The sequence below is a fragment of the Ranitomeya variabilis genome, chromosome 3 (genome assembly GCF_051348905.1).
Source record: "Ranitomeya variabilis isolate aRanVar5 chromosome 3, aRanVar5.hap1, whole genome shotgun sequence".
NCBI lineage: Eukaryota > Metazoa > Chordata > Amphibia > Anura > Dendrobatidae > Ranitomeya > Ranitomeya variabilis.
In genome coordinates, this window is record NC_135234.1 from 193,697,807 (window position 1) to 193,718,209 (window position 20,403).

General features: G+C 40.5%; 1 protein-coding gene across 4 annotated transcripts in view; it reads right to left on the reverse strand.

Annotated features, from left to right (window-relative positions):
- The window catches only part of PTPN22 (protein tyrosine phosphatase non-receptor type 22), a 170,250-nt gene extending 152,055 nt beyond the window's left edge, over positions 1–18,195 (reverse strand). For 3 of the 4 annotated variants that reach the window (XM_077294938.1, XM_077294936.1, XM_077294939.1), the window contains exon 1: positions 17,804–18,195. In XM_077294938.1, coding sequence (XP_077151053.1) covers positions 17,804–17,890 — 87 coding nt within the window. In that variant the 5' untranslated portion in view covers positions 17,891–18,195. The remainder of the gene's footprint in view (positions 1–17,803) is intronic. The other variant, XM_077294937.1, reaches the window with a different exon arrangement.
- Between the last annotated feature and the right edge of the window lie 2,208 nt (positions 18,196–20,403).

The following is a 20,403-nucleotide window of genomic DNA, read 5'->3' on the forward strand; positions in this document are numbered from 1 at the left end:
AATAAATACAGTGAAATCTCTTTAGAAGAGCACCTCTTTCCAATGTTTACTCCTAAACTAGATTGAATTTCTCCTCTCTTTTGTGTATATCGACATCTTAATCAAGAACAGTTGTTTATTAGTTTTCTAAGATGGCTATACAGGTCATAATGATTGCATGAGGACACCAATCCCAGCACTTTAACCCCTCAGATGTCAGAGGCCACCGCAGCAACGGATGAGGTTGACAAGGGTAGATTGCTCCCTCTGTCAGCCCATTGCTTCCTCCCTCAACAGTACAAAACTGTGGTGCAGATGAGTTCCATTGGCAATGGGCAGTATAATAAAATCCTCTGCATCCGCCATATTCCCATACCATCTTGTCGGATGCCTATCTGCATAACACTGACATTCTGGGATAATTCACTGCAATATATCAGCAGTACAATGCATTATCTGTGCTGCTATTGCATATTCAAATCCCCTCATTGGACTAAAAAATATTGGGAAAAAATAAATGTTTTTAAGTTTTAAAAAAATACAGGTTTCCCCAACCAATAAAAAATAGTTTAATTTCAGAAAAAAACAAACATCCCTTCAAAAAGATGCATATTTGGTATCAGCACTTCCACAACTTGTCGTATTCAACTCTTTTAACATTTATTCTGCACATGAAACACTGTAAGAAAAAACATCTAAAGAGTGATAGTTACTTTTGTTTTCATTCTATGTCACAAAAAATGAAACACAAAATAATCAAAAGGTTGTGTATGTTCCAAAATGGTACCAATAAAAATCACAATTTGTTATGCAAAAAATCAAATCCTCACAAACCTCTGGAAATTCTCTGAATATGACAACCAAAGAAGGTGATTTTCATGTACAAAATGAACGTAAAAAACTTTAGGCTACATTCTCACAATGAGCTTCTGGTGCATATTTCATGCTGCATCAAAAATGCAGCATCTTCCAGTTCTAGCAAAGTGGATGGGATTTATAGAAATCTTATACCCACTGTGCTCCTATTTAAAGCAGTGAAAAGTCATCTGCTTTGCATGTTTCAAAAGCACAACATGTCAATTTCTTTTTCGGGTACGCTGAGTTTTCCCATAGAATTGCGTTAGGTGTGGAAATTCCGCAAGTAAAAAATTTGCATGCGTTTTAAGTGCGGAAACTAATGAAAAATTCATGGAATCCGCACCTAATTATGTCAATAAAGTTTTGTTAAAGCCAAATAGTAGGAAATAATCAAAAACAAAGCAGCTTTATTTAAAGCATGACACACCAACAAGAGAAAAAACTGCAGAATCAAAAACGCCATAAAACGCACACAAAACATGATCAAAAAGTGCTAGTAACCTAATTGAAATAATAGGTGCACAGATGTGCACAAATTTTGTAATGTTAAAAATTCCACAAAAGCTCATCGTGAGAACATAGCCTTAAATAATTTGCACACGTGGAGTATTTGGTAAGTTTTTGAACTCTGTATTTGGGTTTCAATAGTTTTAAGACATTTTAAATGGGGATAAAAGGAGGAGAAGGGATGGTAAGTAAAAATGGTAAGGGGAGTCAGATATTTATTAGGAGGAAAACCAATGAAAGCATAGGTACAGTATGTAGGGAGGGGAAAGTGGAGAACTCAGATTACAAGTTGGGAATAATACAAAGAAAAACATAATATACATACAAAACAATTACAAATAGAGTAGTACAAAATCAGAACAAATATATGTAGGTAAATACAAACAACTATTTCAGAAAGTTTAAAAAATTCTCACTGCATTGTGTACCAAGATAAAAATACTTATAAAAGAGAGCTATTATTATACAGTTTTAAGGAAAAGCAAGATTCCAGAGTTTCCATTTCTTTTGAAATTTCCCATGTGAGTTATTTGCTATAGCATATCTAGATTCATAGGATTTGTGCGTTGATATCTTTTCAACAATGTCCAAAAATGTGGGCGGAGTTGTATTTTTTCTAGAAGAATGCAATTGAATTTTTTAACCACAAGAAAATATGAATCAGTATAGATTGGGTTCATGGGTTAAATTTTCCATGTTCAGTGAGAGAAGAGCCATTTGTGGGGTCATTTTAAGGTTCCTCTTAAATAGTTTGCTTATTAGCTAAAAACATTTACTCCATAGTTTTGACGGGTGTGTCACTTCCTCCTGGGAAATCTGGGGTTAGAAAATCAATATGTATTGTGAATCGCAGGTCTTCCATTTAGCTTGTGTGTTTGGTGTTCCATATTAAATAGATTTTGTTTCCTTTGGTGCTGAAGAAGTTAATGACCCTTTCTATGCTGAGTAGAAACTTGCAGCTCCATCTAGCACCTGTTCCTTACCTGGTCATTTCCTCTCCATAAAATCTAGCCAGACCTTTTCTTCCTTGCCAATGAAAGTTCTACTTCCCAGCTCCTTTGTTTACACACTAGCATTTCTTTCCCAGGCCTCCTGAGTGACGATGAGGGGACAGCTTAAGGTATAGATGGAGAACAGTAAGGCCAGTGACCCAAACCTGCTCATCATCAGAGGTACCTTTGGGAACAGGGATAGTTATAGCCCCAGACATATAGACAGTGCAGAGCCCTTTTCCTAATCACGTACAGTCACAGCGTGACAATAGGTTTTTGTTAGTATTTGTAAGCCAAAATCAGGAGTGAGCGAAAAATGCAGAAGTGGTGCACGTGTTTCTATTATACTTTTCCTCTGAATGTTCCACTACTGGTTTTGGCTTACAAATAGTGAGCTAAAATACTCAGCAAACACTGAACGCGTGAACGTGGCCTTAGGATTTAGGTATCATAGTAACTGTTTCAATCTAAATAGCATGTGACTTATACTACATGTTGTATACCATAAAAAGCAATTCTAGACATATATTTTTTTTATTGCTCCTACAAATAACTGGAATAAAAAGTGATCAAAAAGTCATATGTACCCTAAAATTGTGCCATTGAAAACTACAGCAAGTCCCACAAAAAAATCAAGACCACTCACAGTACTTTCTATGGAAAAATATATTTGTAGGTATAAGATTATGATGACCAAAAATAAAAAAACAATTTTGAAAAATACAGAATTGAATTGTTTATTCCACTTCCAAAACAATGTGATAAAAAGTGATAAAAAGTTGTATGTACCACAAAATAGTAACAATGAAAACTGTAGCTTGTCTCGCAAAAAAGTAAGTCCTCTTGAAGCTCCGTTGACAGAAAAATCTAAAACTTATGACTCTCCAAATATGATGGCATGAAAATAATTTTTTTAGTGTATTTTTTGTACAAAATAATACATTAAATTATAAATGTGATGTTGCTGTAGTAGTATTTAACCACAGAACAAAGTTAACACTTTAGCTGTGCAGCGACTAAATGAGTAAAATATGAAACTGTCTTTTTCTATTCTTTCCCATAAAGGGTTAAACAGTTAGTAAGTTATATATACTGCAACATGGTGGTACCAAAAAAAATACAAGTCATCTTGCCAAAAGTGAGCAATTATATGACTATATCACTAAAAAAAAAAAAAAAAAAACTTATAGCGCCTGAAAAATGAACATGAAGAGAAAGTTCGAGCTGCAGCTGCTCTCTCAATTACTCTACATGTTCAATTCAACAGGAGACAGGGACAGTGACGATAGCACTGATTAGGGTCAGGGATCACGTGTCACAACAACAGCACAAAAAACCTGGGGAGAGCGAGTGCCCATACTGCGGGAATGGTGCCAACATGGGAGGTGAGTATAGACTTTTTTATTTTATCGGAGCCAAGCAAGTGGTATTACAAGGAGTTGTCCAAGTAGTTGACAACTTATTTAAGGCCCCTTTCACACATCAGTTCCTTGCCATCAGTCACAATCCGTTGGCTCGACGGATCCGTCGCAGATTGTGAAAAACTGATGCGATGGATTCGTTTTGTCGACGGATCCGACTAGCGGATCAGGCTAATTGGATCCAAAATAAATCGGAACATGCTCAGTTAAAAAAAACGGAATCCGTCACCGGATTCTGTCATTTGATGGATCCAGCGCCATAGGCTTCCATTCGAGCAAACAACAGACGGTGACGGATCCGTCGCTGTCCATTTTTTCGACGTACACAAAAAACGTTGATTTGTCCGTTGTCTCCGGCTGCTGCACAAACAATTTTTGATGGATCCAGCGAACAAAAGATGAAATGTGAGGCCATCCGTCGCTAATACAAGACGGATCGGCGGCATCAGTCGCCGGATTCATTTTTTTCAAAATTTGACAGATTGTGACTGATAGCAAAAAACTGATGTGTGAAAGGGGCCTTAGGGATTAATAATGAGGACACTAATATTTTTTATATTTATAGTATTGAAAATACATTTTACAAAAGTAAACTTATAGTTCAAAAATACAAGGAAAAATGTAGTCCACATTATATGACAGTACTTTTTTCCCCAAAGTCCTCATCAAACATTGATCTGACTTGTTTCTATTTCCCCTCCTTTGTCTACTTCTGTTTGGAAACTACATCTATTACAAATTATTCTGGGAATTTAACATTTATGTGGAAAGTTAAGAATTTGCTTCTATCATCAGTCTATGAGGTTATGAATAATGATGAGATGTCATCTCTTCTGACATGTCTATTTTCCTAAGTCCGTGTATCCAGTCTCATGATTATCACACTAATCGCATTATTGTCTAAATAAGCTGGCAGTCAGCGGATGAACAAGCAAAATAGAAAAGCAAACTTATTCCCTTAACGACATATGATGTAATGAGGACGTCATATGTAGCCTGCCTGACTTTGATGCAGGCTCGCAAGCCAAGCCTTTATCTTTTCTGGCAGGTGATGGCTGTGATAATCAACCATCATTTGCCTGTTAACCTGTTAAATGCATTCTGTGATAGTGGCATTTACAATGTGCGGGTGGGGAGCATGTCATCCAATGCACTAATTGGAGTTCCCAAGACATGATCGTGGGTTTCCAATGGATTGCCATGATGGCCAGCGTGACTGAAAAATCCAAACAAAGTCTAAGCTGGACAAAAACCACAATGAATTGCACTGAAATACAAAGCACACTGCATGTGTGCACAGAGACAAAAACCCAGACACTTATCTTTAGCTGAATTGGCAGCAGAGCATGAGGAACCAGAGAGAGATGCAATCCCTCCAAGAACAATGGACAACTGGCCAGGAGTAATGGATCCTGCCCACCTAAATACCTAGTAAAGCTGCAATCAGCAGAAACACCTGCCCTGGATTACAACCCCAAGACAACTGCACTACCACTAACAACCACCGGAGGGCGCCCAAGAGCAGAATTCACAACAGTACCCCCCCCTTGAAGAGGGGTCACCGAACCCTCACCAGAGCCCCCAGGCCGATCAGGACGAGCCAGATGAAAGTCACGGACCAAATCAGCAGCATGGACATCAGAGGCAAAAACCCAAGAATTATCCTCCTGGCCATAACCCTTCCATTTGACAAGGTACTGAAGCCTCCGCCTCGAAAGGCGAGAATCCAAAAATCTTCTCAACCACATACTCCAACTCCCCATCAACCAACACAGGAGCAGGAGCATCAACAGAGGGAACAACGGGCACCACATATTTCCGCAATAAAGATCTATGGAAAACATTATGGATGGCAAAAGAGGCCGGAAGGGCCAAACGAAAAGACACCGGATTGATGATCTCAGAAATCCTATAAGGACCAATAAACCGAGGCTTAAACTTTGGGGAAGAGACCTTCATAGGAACATGACGGGAAGACAACCAGACCAAATCCCCAACCCGAAGCTGGGAACCAACACACCGACGACGGTTAGCAAAACGCTGAGCCTCCTCCTGAGACAACACCAAATTGTCCACCACATGAGCCCAAATCTACTGCAACCTGTCAACCACAGAATCCACACCAGGACAATCAGAAGGCTCAACCTGCCCCGAAGAAAAACGAGGATGAAAATCAAAATTACAAAAGAATGGCGAAACCAAGGTAGCCGAATTAGCCCGATTATTAAGGGTGAACTCGGCCAATGGCAAGAAAGCCACCCAATCATCCTGATCAGCAGACACAAAGCATCTCAAATATGTTTCCAAAGTCTGATTAGTTTGCTCGGTCTGGCCGTTTGTCTGCGGATGAAATGCGGAAGAAAAAGACAAATCAATGCCCAGCCTAGCACAAAAGGCTCGCCAAAACCTAGAAACAAACTGGGAACCTCTGTCGGACACAATATTCTCCGGAATACCATGCAAACAAACCACATGCTGGAAAAACAACGGAACCAAATCAGAAGAAGAAGGCAATTTAGGCAAAGGTACCAAATGAACCATCTTGGAGAACCGGTCACAAACCACCCAGATAACCGACATCCTCTGGGAAACCGGAAGATCTGAAATAAAATCCATAGAAATATGCGTCCAGGGCCTCTCAGGGACCAGCAAAGGCAAAAGCAACCCGCTAGCACGGGAACAACAAGGCTTGGCCCGCGCACAAGTCCCACAGGACTGCACAAAAGAACGCACATCACGCGACAAAGAAGGCCACCAAAAGGACCTACCAACCAAATCTCTGGTACCAAAAATACCAGGATGGCCTGCCAACACAGAACAATGAACCTCAGAAATCACTCTACTAGTCCATCTGTCAGGAACAAACAGTTTGCCCACTGGACAGCAGTCAGGTTTGTCAGCCTGAAATTCCTGCAGAACCCGTCGCAAATCAGGGGAAATGGCCGAAAGGACCACCCCTTCCTTCAGAATGCCGACCGGTTCCAGTACCTCAGGAGAATCAGGCAAAAAACTCCTAGAGAGGGCATCAGCCTTAATATTCTTAGAACCCGGAAGATACGAGACCACAAAATCAAAACGGGAGAAAAACAAGGACCATCGAGCCTGTCTAGGATTCAGCCGTTTGGCAGACTCGAGGTAAATCAGATTTTTATGATCGGTCAAGACCACAATACGGTACTTGGCTCCCTCAAGCCAATGTCGCCATTCCGCAAACGCCCACTTCATAGCCAACAACTCCCGATTGCCGACATCATAATTGCGTTCAGCAGGCGAAAACTTACGAGAAAAGAAGGCACACGGTTTCATCAAGGAACCAACAGAATTCCTCTGAGACAAAACGGCCCCTGCCCCAATCTCAGAAGCGTCAACCACAACCTGAAACGGAAGAGAAACATCCGGCTGACGCAACACCGGGGCAGAAGTAAATCGGCGTTTAAGCTCCTGAAAGGCAGAGACAGCCACAGAGGACCAATTTGCTACTTCAGTGCCTTTCTTCGTCAAATCGGTCAGGGGTTTAACCACACTGGAGAAGTTAGCAATGAAACGGCGATAAAAATTAGCAAAGCCCAAAAATTTCTGAAGGCTCTTCACGGATGTGGGCTGAATCCAATCATGAATGGCCTGAACCTTAACCGGATCCATCTCTATAGATGAGGGAAAAAAAATGAAGCCCAAAAAAGAAACCTTCTGCACTCCAAAGAGACACTTAGACCCCTTCACAAACAAAGCATTATCACGAAGGATCTGAAATACCATCCTGACCTGTTTCACATGAGACTCCCAATCATCGGAAAAAATCAAGATATCATCCAAATATACAATCATGAATTTATCAAGATAATTCCGGAAGATATCATGCATGAAGGACTGAAAAACAGATGGAGCATTAGAGAGTCCGAATGGCATCACAAGGTATTCAAAATGGCCTTCGGGCGTATTAAACACAGTTTTCCATTCATCACCCTGCTTAATACGAACAAGATTATATGCCCCCCGAAGGTCAATCTTACTAAACCAACTAGCCCCCTTAATCCTGGCAAACAAAGCGGAAAGCAAAGGTAAAGGGTATTGAAACTTGACCGTGATCTTATTCAAGAGGCGATAATCAAGGAGCCATCCTTCTTAGCAACAAAAAAGAATCCCGCTCCCAACGGTGAAGAAGATGGCCAAATATGCCCCTTCTCCAAAGACTCCTTAACATAACTCCGCATGGCGGTATGTTCCGGCACAGACAGGTTGAAAAGTCGGCCCTTGGGAAACTTACAGCCTGGAATCAAGTCAATAGCACAATCACAGTCCATATGCGGTGGAAGGGAACTGGACTTGGGCTCATCGAATACATCCTGAAAATCAGACAAAAACTCTGGAACCTCAGAAGAGGTGGAAGAGGAGATTGACATCAAAGGAACGTCACTATGAACCCCCTGACAACCCCAACTAGTCACAGACATAGACTTCCAATCCAACACAGGATTATGTATCTGCAACCATGGAAAACCCAGCACAATAGCATCATGCAAATTATGCAACACCAGAAAACGACAATCTTACTGATGGGCTGGCGCCATGCACATGGTCACCTGTGTCCAAAACTGGGGTTTATTTTTAGCCAAAGGTGTAGCATCAATGCCCCTTAAAGGAATAGGGTTCTGCAAAGACTGCAAGGGGAAACCACAATGCCTGGCAAATTCAAAGTCCATTAAATTCAAAGCAGCACCTGAATCCACAAATGCCATGACAGAAAATGACGACAATGAGCAGATCAAGGTCACAGATAACAGAAATTTAGGTTGTACAGTACTGATGGTAACTGAACTAGCGATTCTCTTTGTACGCTTAGGGCAGACTGAAATGACATGAGAAGCATCGCCACAATAAAAACACAACCTATTCTGACGTCTGAATCCTTGTTGTTCCGTTCTAGACAGAATCCTATCACACTGCATAGGCTCAGGCATCTGCTCTGAGGACAACGCCGCAGCGCGCACAGTTCTGCGCTCCCACAAGCGCCGATCAATCTGAATGGCCAGAGACATAGAATCACTCAGACCAACAGGCGTGGGAAACCCCACCATAACATCTTTAACAGATTCAGAAAGACCGTTTCTGAAAATTGCAGCCAAAGCATCATCATTCCATTTAGTCAGCACAGACCATTTTCTAAATTTATGACAATACAATTCTGCCGCTTCTTGACCCTGAGACAGGGCCAACAAGGTCTTCTCCGCTTGATCCACAGAATTTGGTTCGTCATATAAAAATCCTAGAGCCTGAAAAAAGGCGTCTACATTAAGCAAGGCCGGATTCCCAGATTCCAGTGAAAATGCCCAATCCTGAGGGCCACCACGCAACAGGGAGATGACAATTTTAACCTGCTGAATGGGATCACCAGAGGAACGAGGTTTCAGAGCAAAAAACAGTTTATAGTTGTTTCTAAAACTCAAAAATTTGGTCCTGTCCCCAAAAAACAAATCAGGAGTAGGAATCCTAGGCTCTAAAAGCGGAGTCTGAACAATATAATCCGAAATACCCTGTACCCTAGCAGCAAGCTGGTCTACACGAGAAACTAATCCCTGAACATCCATGCTAGCACAAGTCTCCTCAGTCACCCAGAGGAAAAGAGGGAAGGAAAGAAAAAACAGGCTACAGAAAAAAAATGGCTCAGCACCTTTCTTCCCTTCTTCTGAGATGCATTTAACTCATTGTTGGCCAGTTGTACTGTTATGATCCGGTGACCTTGGAGCCGCATGAGAGACTTTCTCAGGAGTAAGTGGTATCTGTACTGACCGCAAACCCTAAACTGACACCACAACTAGAAGTAGCTGTGGGGTGTGCCTAACCAGTCCTAGACACCTCGACACAGCCGGAGGACTAAATACCCCTATAGGTGGAAATGGGAATTCTATCTTGCCTCAGAGCAGAACCCCAAAGGATAGGCAGCCCCCCACAAATATTGACTGTGAGTATAAGAGGAAAGACACACACAGGCAGAAAAACAGAATTTAGCAAAAGAGGCACTTCTAGCTAAATAGAAAAGGATAGGACAGAATTCTAAGCGGTCAATATTAAAATCCTAAAAATATCCACAGCAGAAAATACAAATATACTACATCTAACTAAAGACATAGCAAGTATATCTGCAACTCCTGAGAATCCAGCATGACTGAAAAATCCAAACAAAGTCTAAGCTGGACAAAAACACAATGAATTGCACTGAAATACAAAGCACACTGCATGTGTGCACAGAGACAAAAACCCAGACACTTATCTTTAGCTGAATTGGCAGCAGAGCATGAGGAACCAGAGAGAGATGCAATCCCTCCAAGAACAATGGACAACTGGCCAGGAGTAATGGATCCTGCCCACCTAAATACCTAGTAAAGCTGCAATCAGCAGAAACACCTGCCCTGGATTACAACACCAAGACAACTGCACTACCACTAACAACCACCGGAGGGAGCCCAATAGCAGAATTCACAACACCAGCGGTGTGCTGAAGATCACTTTGCTTGTTATGACTGCACTCCTGTGAGAGCCAGCTTGTGGCTGGCTTTCATAAAAGACTGTGATTTTTTATATATACAGCTATGTTCGTGTAAAAGTCGAATCTAGCAAAATATAAATAAATTATACAAATGATAAATGGAGAAATGAGGAAACAAAATTGCCAGAATCTCGGTGTTTCAGCCGACGCGAGGACTCAAAAAAATATAATAAGTGGAAAATAAAACATTGTTGTCTACCCCAAAATTATATCAATTAAAACAGTGGCTTGAGGTGCAAAAAATAAGCCCTCACACAGGTCCATATCCTGAAAATTGAAAACATTACGACTCCCAGGAAATGGCATCACATGCAACATCCTAAGTATATGTCATCAATGTAAAAGCAGTGGACAACCTCTTTAAATAAGTACTCCCACTAACATTTTTATTGTTTAAATGTGAGTACATGCATGTAATGTATTGTGAGTGTATTAATTTACTCACCTACCGCCGCTCTCTCTGGTGTCCAGTGCTGTTCTTCTGCTCTTCTCAGTGCCGTCACTGCAAAGGAGATCTGCCGACTCATTCTATACTCACTTTATATACATACACGACACATGGGGGAGCCGGAAGTTGCTGTTACAATAAAAGCCTATGGAGCCTCATTCTGAAGCTTTAGAAGTTTACATTGTAAAAGTCACATGACCCAGAGGAGTCTGCAGAGCACTGACATCTTTCAGAAGAGAAGTAAAATGGCGTTGGACACTGGAGAGAATGGCGGTAGGTGAGTATATTAATGCACTCACACTACCTTACATCCACATACACTCAGCTTTAAGCAATAAAAATGCTAGTGGATGTGCTTTTTAAGGGGTTAAACACGGAGCATGAAGTTCCAAGTGCATAGAACGATCGTAGTAAGAACCATACAGTGCACATGAAAATGTAGTCGGCCTGTCTTAACATTCCATTGAATGACAGACATTTGCTTGTATGTAGCAGTTGGCCTAAGAGGTGGGTTCAACAGAGTGTTACAATATGATTGTAATAATTATGAAATGACTATGATATAGGCAAGATATAGGCACCGTGTTAGCCAGTAGATGGAAAAATATTTAGAATTGAGAGTCCTCAGTGGTTGATACCTTTTAATGGCTAACTGTAAAGGGTAACAGATTGCAAGCTTTCAAGACAACTCAGGCCTCTTCATCAGGTATAGACTAATACAAATTCTGAAGAACCACATATTTATGCACAATACAGCATAAATCGTGCATAAATATGTGATTCTTCTGAATTTCTATTAGTCTATACCTGATGAAGGTACCCGAGTAGTCTCGAAAGCTTGCAATTTGTTACCATCTTTTCAATTAGCCATTGAAAGGTATCAACCACTGAGAAATGACTATGAACAACCAGTTCTCAATTTATTTATACACTCCCAGGAGGAATAAAAACAGAGGAAGAGAACAATTTCTTTAAATATTTGTCAGTAGTAGCTTTACCAAAATAATGTTTTTTTGTTGTTTTTTTTTACAAAATCTGAAAAATTAGATGATTAGCAAATTGACTTAAAAATGGCAATCAGTGTATAATGTTTGTTTTTGTGAAACCCTTCCAGGAGGCCTATGGGGCTTTAATTTAAACCCTATATAACATTCCCAGAGGTGAAATTGAAGAGGTTGTCCACTATTTTAGCATTGATGACCTATCCTTAGGATAGGTCATCAATGTCTGCAATGTCTGATTGGTCAGAGCCATACACCCGCAGAGTGTAGGGAATAAAAAAAATTTTGTTTTCCCACTGGTGAGCATTGCACACACCTCTTCCTATGAATAAAGGTGCAACATGTTTTGTAGATCTGTAAAAGAAAAGTGATTTTCACTGTTGTCTTGCAGAACTGGATTTAAGTCTGAACTTTTGCATAGAATATGTTCTCATTGTGCTTGCACCCATAATTCAGTACATGCAAGTATACACCCAGAGAATATGCCTACCCCACTTAGGACATCTGAATTCTTTTGTGCCGTACTGGTGTCATTGAGTTCGTCGTCACTGAGAACGCGTTGGAGCTACAACAGACTACGTCAATTAGAAATGTAAAGATATTTTTCTGCTAACATAAAAGTTGAAAATCGAACCCACCAAATTCTACTATAACTTTCAGAAATCGATGCTAGTATGAATGTGAAGTTTAAGAGTCCTTTTAAAGGAAGGAACTGATGGGTGTATTTACAGTCAATGCATAGCACTGTTGTTTAGATCTGTAGAGTTCATTATGACTTGTATAAGCAACAGAAAAAATAAAGTAAAAGATCAACAAAAGAATTTTTTTTTTACCAATGACCATTTTATATACCATGTATTATTGACCTACTACAACATTAAAAATGATACATTTTTGGAATCCATTATGGGAGTGGTGAGTCGTTCGGTAATAGAGTGGAACTAAAGAAGTCCCTTTTTTATTTTAGTCTGATCACAAGATGCATGATTTCAAGTACCATATCTATTCTCTACCGAGGGTGAAGCTTTCTTTGATGGGAAGTTTCCTACTAGAACCTAACAACTGAAACCTTTTTGTAGATAAAGAAGTAAATTAAGGAAGTAGGGTCTGACTTATGTGTGCTTGAATAGGAAAATAGTAAAATCCCAGCAGCACAATGAAAATATAGCAAATAAAAACATTATGTGAAATCCAATTTTACATTTTTAATATTAACCGCTTATTTGAGTTTGAACTAATAATTTGCTCAAGGCCAAAAACTGATAAACTTCTCCAGGGTTTTTGATTTTATATACCCACCAGTATGCCCAAATAGGTGCCTGTGCATATATACTTGCCGAGGCACAATATTGTAGACTGCAAGCGTGAAACATCACTTTGTATAGTCCATATATGGTGCCAAAAAAAGAACTTTGTATTTTTCAGTTGTCTTTGAGCTAGTGGGTGGACAAAAACTGCTATGATTTATCATGTAAACAGAGGGTTTCCTGCACTCAGGTCTGTATAAAGTGCAAATTCAGAATCAGTGACAACATATAGGACATAGCAGTACTGGGAGGCGTAGCAGTATATCCAACAATAGGATGAAATAAAACACTTAGTAGAAAGCATTACTAGAATCTTTGTATCCTTGCCACTTTCCCTCTTTGCGCCTCCTTCTACAGTCCTATGACTTCTATGGGCACCATGTAACCTGATCTCTCAGTGAGCTGAAAGTTCACTTCATCTTTTAAAAGAGTTGTTCCCATTAAGTAAATGAGTGTCCCCAGCTGCAAGTTATCATAAAGAAGCAAACTATGCTGTACTCGACTTTCCTGGGTTCACCGGCTTATCACTATCGCTGCTTAAATTAACTGGCAGTAGCACAGACATTACATCGAACGGTGCTGCAGCAAATCAGTGCACTTAGCAGCTCTGCAGGGGGTGTAATCTATACTAGCAGAGCCGCTGAGCTAACTGATTGGTTGCTACACTGACAATGTGATTTGGCCCACAGCTAATGCCAGACCCAGGAAATATTTGCGGACACGGTCTGTAGCGTTTTCGGGTCCGTCACCCCAGCATAGGTGGAGCATCTGCGCTTTCGTGATCGCATAATGCGATCTTTAAAGGGCACTAGCGTTGGAGCAATCCGTTTAACGCATACATTGAATGGACTGCACCAATGCAATATAAACCTGGCCTTAGGGAACAGCTCAGAATGAGCTGAGAATTCCAGGACTGTAATATTCATGGGCTATCCTAAGGCCATGTTCACACTTAGGCCGGGGTCATATTAGTGTGTGCAATGCGAGAAGCTCGCACGAGTCTCTCGCATCAATACCTGGCACTGCCGTCGGCACTCGGGACAGGAGCGTTCAGCTGCACAGAAATACATGAAGCCTCACAGTCCGGTCCCGAGTGCCGGCGGCAGTGCTGGGTATTGATGCAAGAGACTCATGCGAGTTTCTCGAATTGCACACGCAAGTGTGACCCCGACCTTAATGTAAATACCGTTTGTGTGTGTGCAGAAAACCAGCTGTGTTTAACCCTTTCCTGACTGAGTGATTTTCCATTTTTGTGCTTTTGTTTCTTCTATCCCTAATTTCCAAGAGCAATAACTTTTTTTTTTTCGTCAACATAGGCGTATGAGGGCTTTTTCTTTCTCACAAGAGAAGTTGAGCTTTTTGATGCCATGGGAAAAAAACATGACAAAAATGCAACAAAAAAAATGCCAGTAACCTAATTTAATCTAACAGGTGCAGAAATGCTGCAAAAAATCTGCCACATTAGAAACTCATCAAATACTCATCATGGGAGTCACTCCAGTGTATGGCATCCGATGCAAGAGCCAAAGCTCTGCTACGAGTGTGAGTCGAGTGTCATGCTACTGTGCTCCAATCCTCTCGCAGTCTGGACATGCGCCATTGTCCTATCCCCTGATGAAGCCGTTATTGTGGTGAAACATGTTGAGGGGACATGTGCAATGTGTTTAAATTTTAATATTCATTTTTTGTTACACTATTCATGGATGGCACCCCGGGGTGTTATGCAATAGTTTTGAGGGATAGATCACGATCCAATAGATTTATTATATTTAGGTAAACACAGTTATGAATGTATTTTTTAATGGGAACCTCCTAATTCAACTTTTAAAATCTTAAAATATATAATAAAAGTTATATTCTAATAACCTGTTAGAGAGATGATATTAGTGGGGCTTTGCACCTTATTTTTGTTTATATATGTACCCTCTGGACTGATTTTCCTCCAATAGTGTATGGAAATAAGCAGCTAAAACTTAATCAGTCACAATTTTTAAAAAAAGTTAATATTTATAATTCGTGTAAAGAATGCTAAAGCGTCAGATAGTAAGCCGGTAGGTTGTCTGATCATTGTCAAGAAGTAAACATAATATAGAGTGGAAAATTGTGATATCCATTGTAAAACATGTATCCTTAAACTTGGTTTGAGATGTAGCTAGCTACATTCAGACTATTAAAGCTCCATCATTTTTTTTTCTACAGCTTTAATGCAAATTCCTATCTGCGCACCAGCTATGTCTCCAGATATAATGGTTTCTTCATGTTTGGGTTCTTGCCCTGATTACTGTCATCTGACATATGAGTATGGGAGGGAATATCTGTACACAATTTTAGATTGATGTCATGGGAAAAAATGAACTCCCAGCTTAACCTTTTAAGTACTGGTGCATAGGTTTAGTAAAATAATGTAAAGGCAATGTTATTATCAGTCACTTCAATGAGAAGTGGTCGAATGGTGTGGGCAAATATTTGCTCTACCTGGTAGGCTCCTTCAGCAAACTGCAGATACGAATAACAAGCTGGTGCCCTCAGCACAAAACATCTTAAAGTGACGGTCAAGCCATCCATAAACTGCAAAAATATTCTATTGGCAACTCCTGCAAGTCAATGGCGAAGAGTTTTATATTTATTCAAATATGCAAGCCAATTGTGCGCAAGGAAATGGAGAAAATGTACACAAATCTTTGCTTTCCAGAACACTTAAATGTGACTTCCACTTGCAGAGGATTAAAAGCATGTAATATATTTCCATGGGCCAAAGATTATTAATAAGACAGAAGTCCATCTGGAGTAACCCGTTATCGCAATGTTCGTCCAGAGGAAGGCCAACTATGTGGCAGTTATCAGATGTTACTATATTAAGTGAAGACTTATCTTGAGCCCTGATATAACAATCAGGATAATTCCTTGGATCCACAACCCATCCAAGCAATCTAGTAAAATGTAAGCTATGGTTTGCCCACTGGATTCTAGAACAACGACAATCAATTTTACGAGACCTGTGATGCCCAGCACAAGAAAGGGATGTCCAGCCCTCTTCTGAAGATAAAAAATGTACGGCTTTATTGTCCACAAATTAAAATCCAGCTCACAACACAAGAGATTTTACTGACACATTTCGAACAAGCAAATGTTCTTGATTGTAGCAATATAGCATAATATTGTGCTGCCTATTACAGCCAGTGGAAAGTACAAAGACTAGGTGCACACTAGGCCATAAATAAGGTCCACACATCTAGGATGATCAGAAATGGTACTCTGGCCACCTGGAGTTCATTTGCCGACTTTGTACGCAGGGCTAGGAAGTTGGTAAGCTAATGTTCTAACTTCAACTCAATTTTTCCATTTTCTTCTTCCCTCTTCCTCTGGTTTTTAGAAGAGGAACATTTTTGAACGTGTGAAGCTCAGATTTAGACATTTTAATGAGTAACCGTCCTTTTAATATTATAAATCAATAGTACACATGAAAATAAACAATTTTGAAATATGTCTTATCAGAGAAATCGGCTTCATTCTCCTCCTGGACTGAACTTTCAATCTCAATTCATGGGTAAAATGAGTAAAATCAGTGTCCATTGAAGACAGATATTCCCATTACTGAGATAAGAGATGACTAGGAGGAGGAGGGAGGAGATGGAGGTGGACACAATCATTCTGCTGCAAGTTCCTTGCTACTTTATGAGCACCAACTTCCATTTTCTAGGTCAGGAATGGGAAAATCTGTATTCACTGAAGACAAATTTTACGGGTGAATTGAGAATTTTGAGAATGATCAGTCCAGGAGAAGAATGAAATGGATTTCTCTAATTAGATATATCAGACTTTCCTATTTTCAATTGTACTATTGATATCTGATAAATAAAAAAAAATTAAAACAATGGCTACTCTTAAATGATACCTATAACAGTCAGCAGGATAGAACACAGGGAGTTGGTAACTCATTATCTATCACCACTTGAACACCCCAGTTATTTCTGTTTCATAATAAATAGGAGCTGTAGGGCAAAGAAAATAAAATAGATCTGAATTATTAACATTTCTAAACTTTGCTAAATTCCTATGGAAATTTTAAAAAAAGGATATAATATTCATAATAACAGATATTTAAAAAAAAAAAACGGAGTCTGAGTCAGTACATTTTAATGACTCCAAGTAAAACGAGCTCCGACTGACACCATGACTCCAACTCCACAGCCCTGCTTGTATGACTGAAGTGTGACCTGCAGGGGAAGGTAAATTCATTTGGTGCCTTTCCAAATATAAAGACCAAGCACGAGTGCTCCTATACGCAGTATACTCTGCCGCAGTATACATGAAATGACGATAACTTCAACCATAAATACCGCTCTAACGAAGTCTTACATCTAATAAGTGCTGGCCTCTTGATCTAGCCCTTAATCAATCTGTTGTTCATATTTTTTGGACAAATAGTTAAAGACCACCTTATTGAGCAGACTAATACAGTTTCCAGTCCTTATTCCCTGTGACGTATTTTAAGCTGTACCATATATTATGTATACTGACCTTACTGAGGAGACCACCTCTATAGAAGAAGTCTTTCAGTGCTATCTCATGTATCGCTAGGTTTCAGCTCTTCTGAAGGCATTACACCTAATATAGGCAGTATTTCCCAATATCCTGACCTCTTCGTCTAGTATTACAGGTGTACGTGGGGTATCAAATACATAAAAAAAACTAACCATACGAAATAACATAACTACAAGATGATTAGATTAAGCTTTGTCTTACCATGAAATCATTGGCAAACTCTTCGGATTTTGCTCTTTTTCTTTCATAACCATTGATATAGCTCTGAATGATTTCTCTCTGCTCCATTACGAGGCCAGCCGTGAATATGGTCACATGAAGTGTTCGTTGCTTGAGACCACCAGGCAGAGGCGAGGAGTGTGGTTAGCAAACATCTCTACAGCACTAAACAAGAATAAAGTTTTAAGCGGAAGCTATTACTGACAGCTACTTGTGGTCAAGATAAACCAGAACTGAACTGGGTCCTACTGCCTTCCAGTGTGACGTCATGTGCAGCGAGTGGTCTGGTTATTGTTCAGGGCCTGAGTTCTTGACTTTGTGGTAGAAAATGTTCAGCTTGATAATTCAGTAGACGCTTCACACGGCAGCTGTGAGGACACACATCCCTCCGAGGGCGCGCACATACGCTACACGCTGCTGCTGTGACAATATCTGGTTACCTCTTCCTCTGTCTCTTACACAATGTGTTCTTTGTTGATACAGATCACCAGAACGTCGCTCTTTTGAAGATACACTTGTGCTATTTTAGGGCCACAGTGCAATATATCTATATCTATAAAAAGCGTATCTATCACTACATATCACAATACTAACTACATTTACCAATAAAAAAATCTCTTAGTCCTGTTGATGCTGGTGTACTTACTTTGAAAATCCACATCAGAGTAATTGTACACAATCTTGCAATTAAAGGGAATCTGTCAGCAGGTCTTTGCTATGTAATCTGAGAGCAGAATAATGTAGGCAAGAGAGCCTGATACCAGTGATGTATCACTTACTGGGCTGCTTGATGTCATTTTCATAGAATACCTGTTTTGTCTACTGCTAAGTAGTGTTGAGCGATACCTTCCGATATCGGAAAGTATCGGTATCGGATTGGATCGTCCAATACCAGCAAAATATCGGATCTCGCCGATACCGATACCCGATACCAATGCAAGTCAATGGGACGAAAATATCGGAATTAAAATAAACCCTTTCTTTCCTTGTAGGTTCATTCTACATGAAGGAAAACAACTAAGAATAATGTAGGATGTATTGGGGGAGGTGGCGGAGACATTAAAGGCATAGAGGTTTAGCCCAATCAAATACAATAGCAGGAATTTAATTTTTTTTGTTAAGATGTTCAGTTACAAAGATATTGACTATGTTAAGAATTTTTTTAATTTGTCAGATATTGATGTTTCACTACTTCCACGCCCTTCACCTTTTTTTTTACTTCTCCCACACTTTCTTCTTCATCATCAGCATCTTTGACATCAACTTGTTCTTCACCTTATTCATCTTCTTCTTCATCTTCTACCTATTTTTTTTTTACATTCTTCATATTCTTTTTATTCAACTATTATTCTTCTTCATATTCTACTTCTTCATCATATTCTTATTTGTGACAGGCATTCCTGTAGTTGTTATCTATAAAAGTTTGAAGATTACACCTTCCGTTCTGCCTGTCACAAAAGAGATACATTTGTCCGTGTTCAGTTTGGCCTGCAGCATCAGGCTTTATCCAGGGGCACCACGAGGAGGAACGGACTCACCCCCATAAACTGCTTAGTCTTCTTCTGCTTATAATTTAGGTAATATCTTTTGCTCTGATATTTAGTGTTATGCTTAATGTTCTTCTGCTCTTTGTTCTGCAGCCTCTTGTTCTTCTGCTTCTCGGTCTTCCATGTCTCCAGGGTCGTCGTCTCCGGGGTCGTCGTCGTCATCGGGGTGGTCTTCAGGGTCATCGTCTCCAGGGTCGTCGTCATCTCAGTGGTTGTCGTCTCTGGTGTTGTCATCATCTTAGGGGTGGTCTTCCGGGTCGTCGTCTTTAGGGTCTTGAACTTGGAAATGTAGCAGAAGGTACAAGAGCAAAAGACACTGCCGAGAACCAGCTGACGGTACTGCAACCCGGATGGGTAGCCGAAGGTCCAAGAGCCAATGGAACTACCAAGGACCAGCTGACGTTACTGGAACCCAGTTACTAAGCAGGAGGTACCCGGGCCAGAAAGCACTACCAAGGACCACCTGATGTTGGTGGAACTCGGATACCCAGAAGGAGGCACATAAGCCAAAGGCTCTGCCCAGAACCAGCTGACAGTACTGGAACCAGGATGGGGAGCAGAAGGTACAAGAGCAAAAGACACTGCCGAGAACCAGCTGATGGTGCTGGAACCCGGATGGGTAGCCGAAGGTCCAAGAGCCAATGGAACTACCGAGGACCAGCTGACGTTACTGGAACCCGGTTACTAAGCAGGAGGTACCTGTGCCTGAAAGCACTACCAAGGACCACCTGACGTTGGTGGAACTCGGATACCCAGAAGGAGGCACCTAAGCCAAAGGCTCTACCTGGAACCAGCTGACAGTACTGGAACCAGGATGGGGACCTATTCAAGATTGTCTTCCTAGAGCCCCAACTAGCGGTGTTGGAGCAAAGGGTCAGCAGGGGGAGCAGAGTGTAGGCCGAAGCCTGCACTGGAGCAAGTTGAAAGGGAACCTTTAACCCCCCCCCAGGCGTTTATTGCTGAAAGAGCCATCTTGTACAGCACTAATGCTGCAAAAGGAAAAGGTGGCTCTTTTAATTATGCTCCTTGCAAACG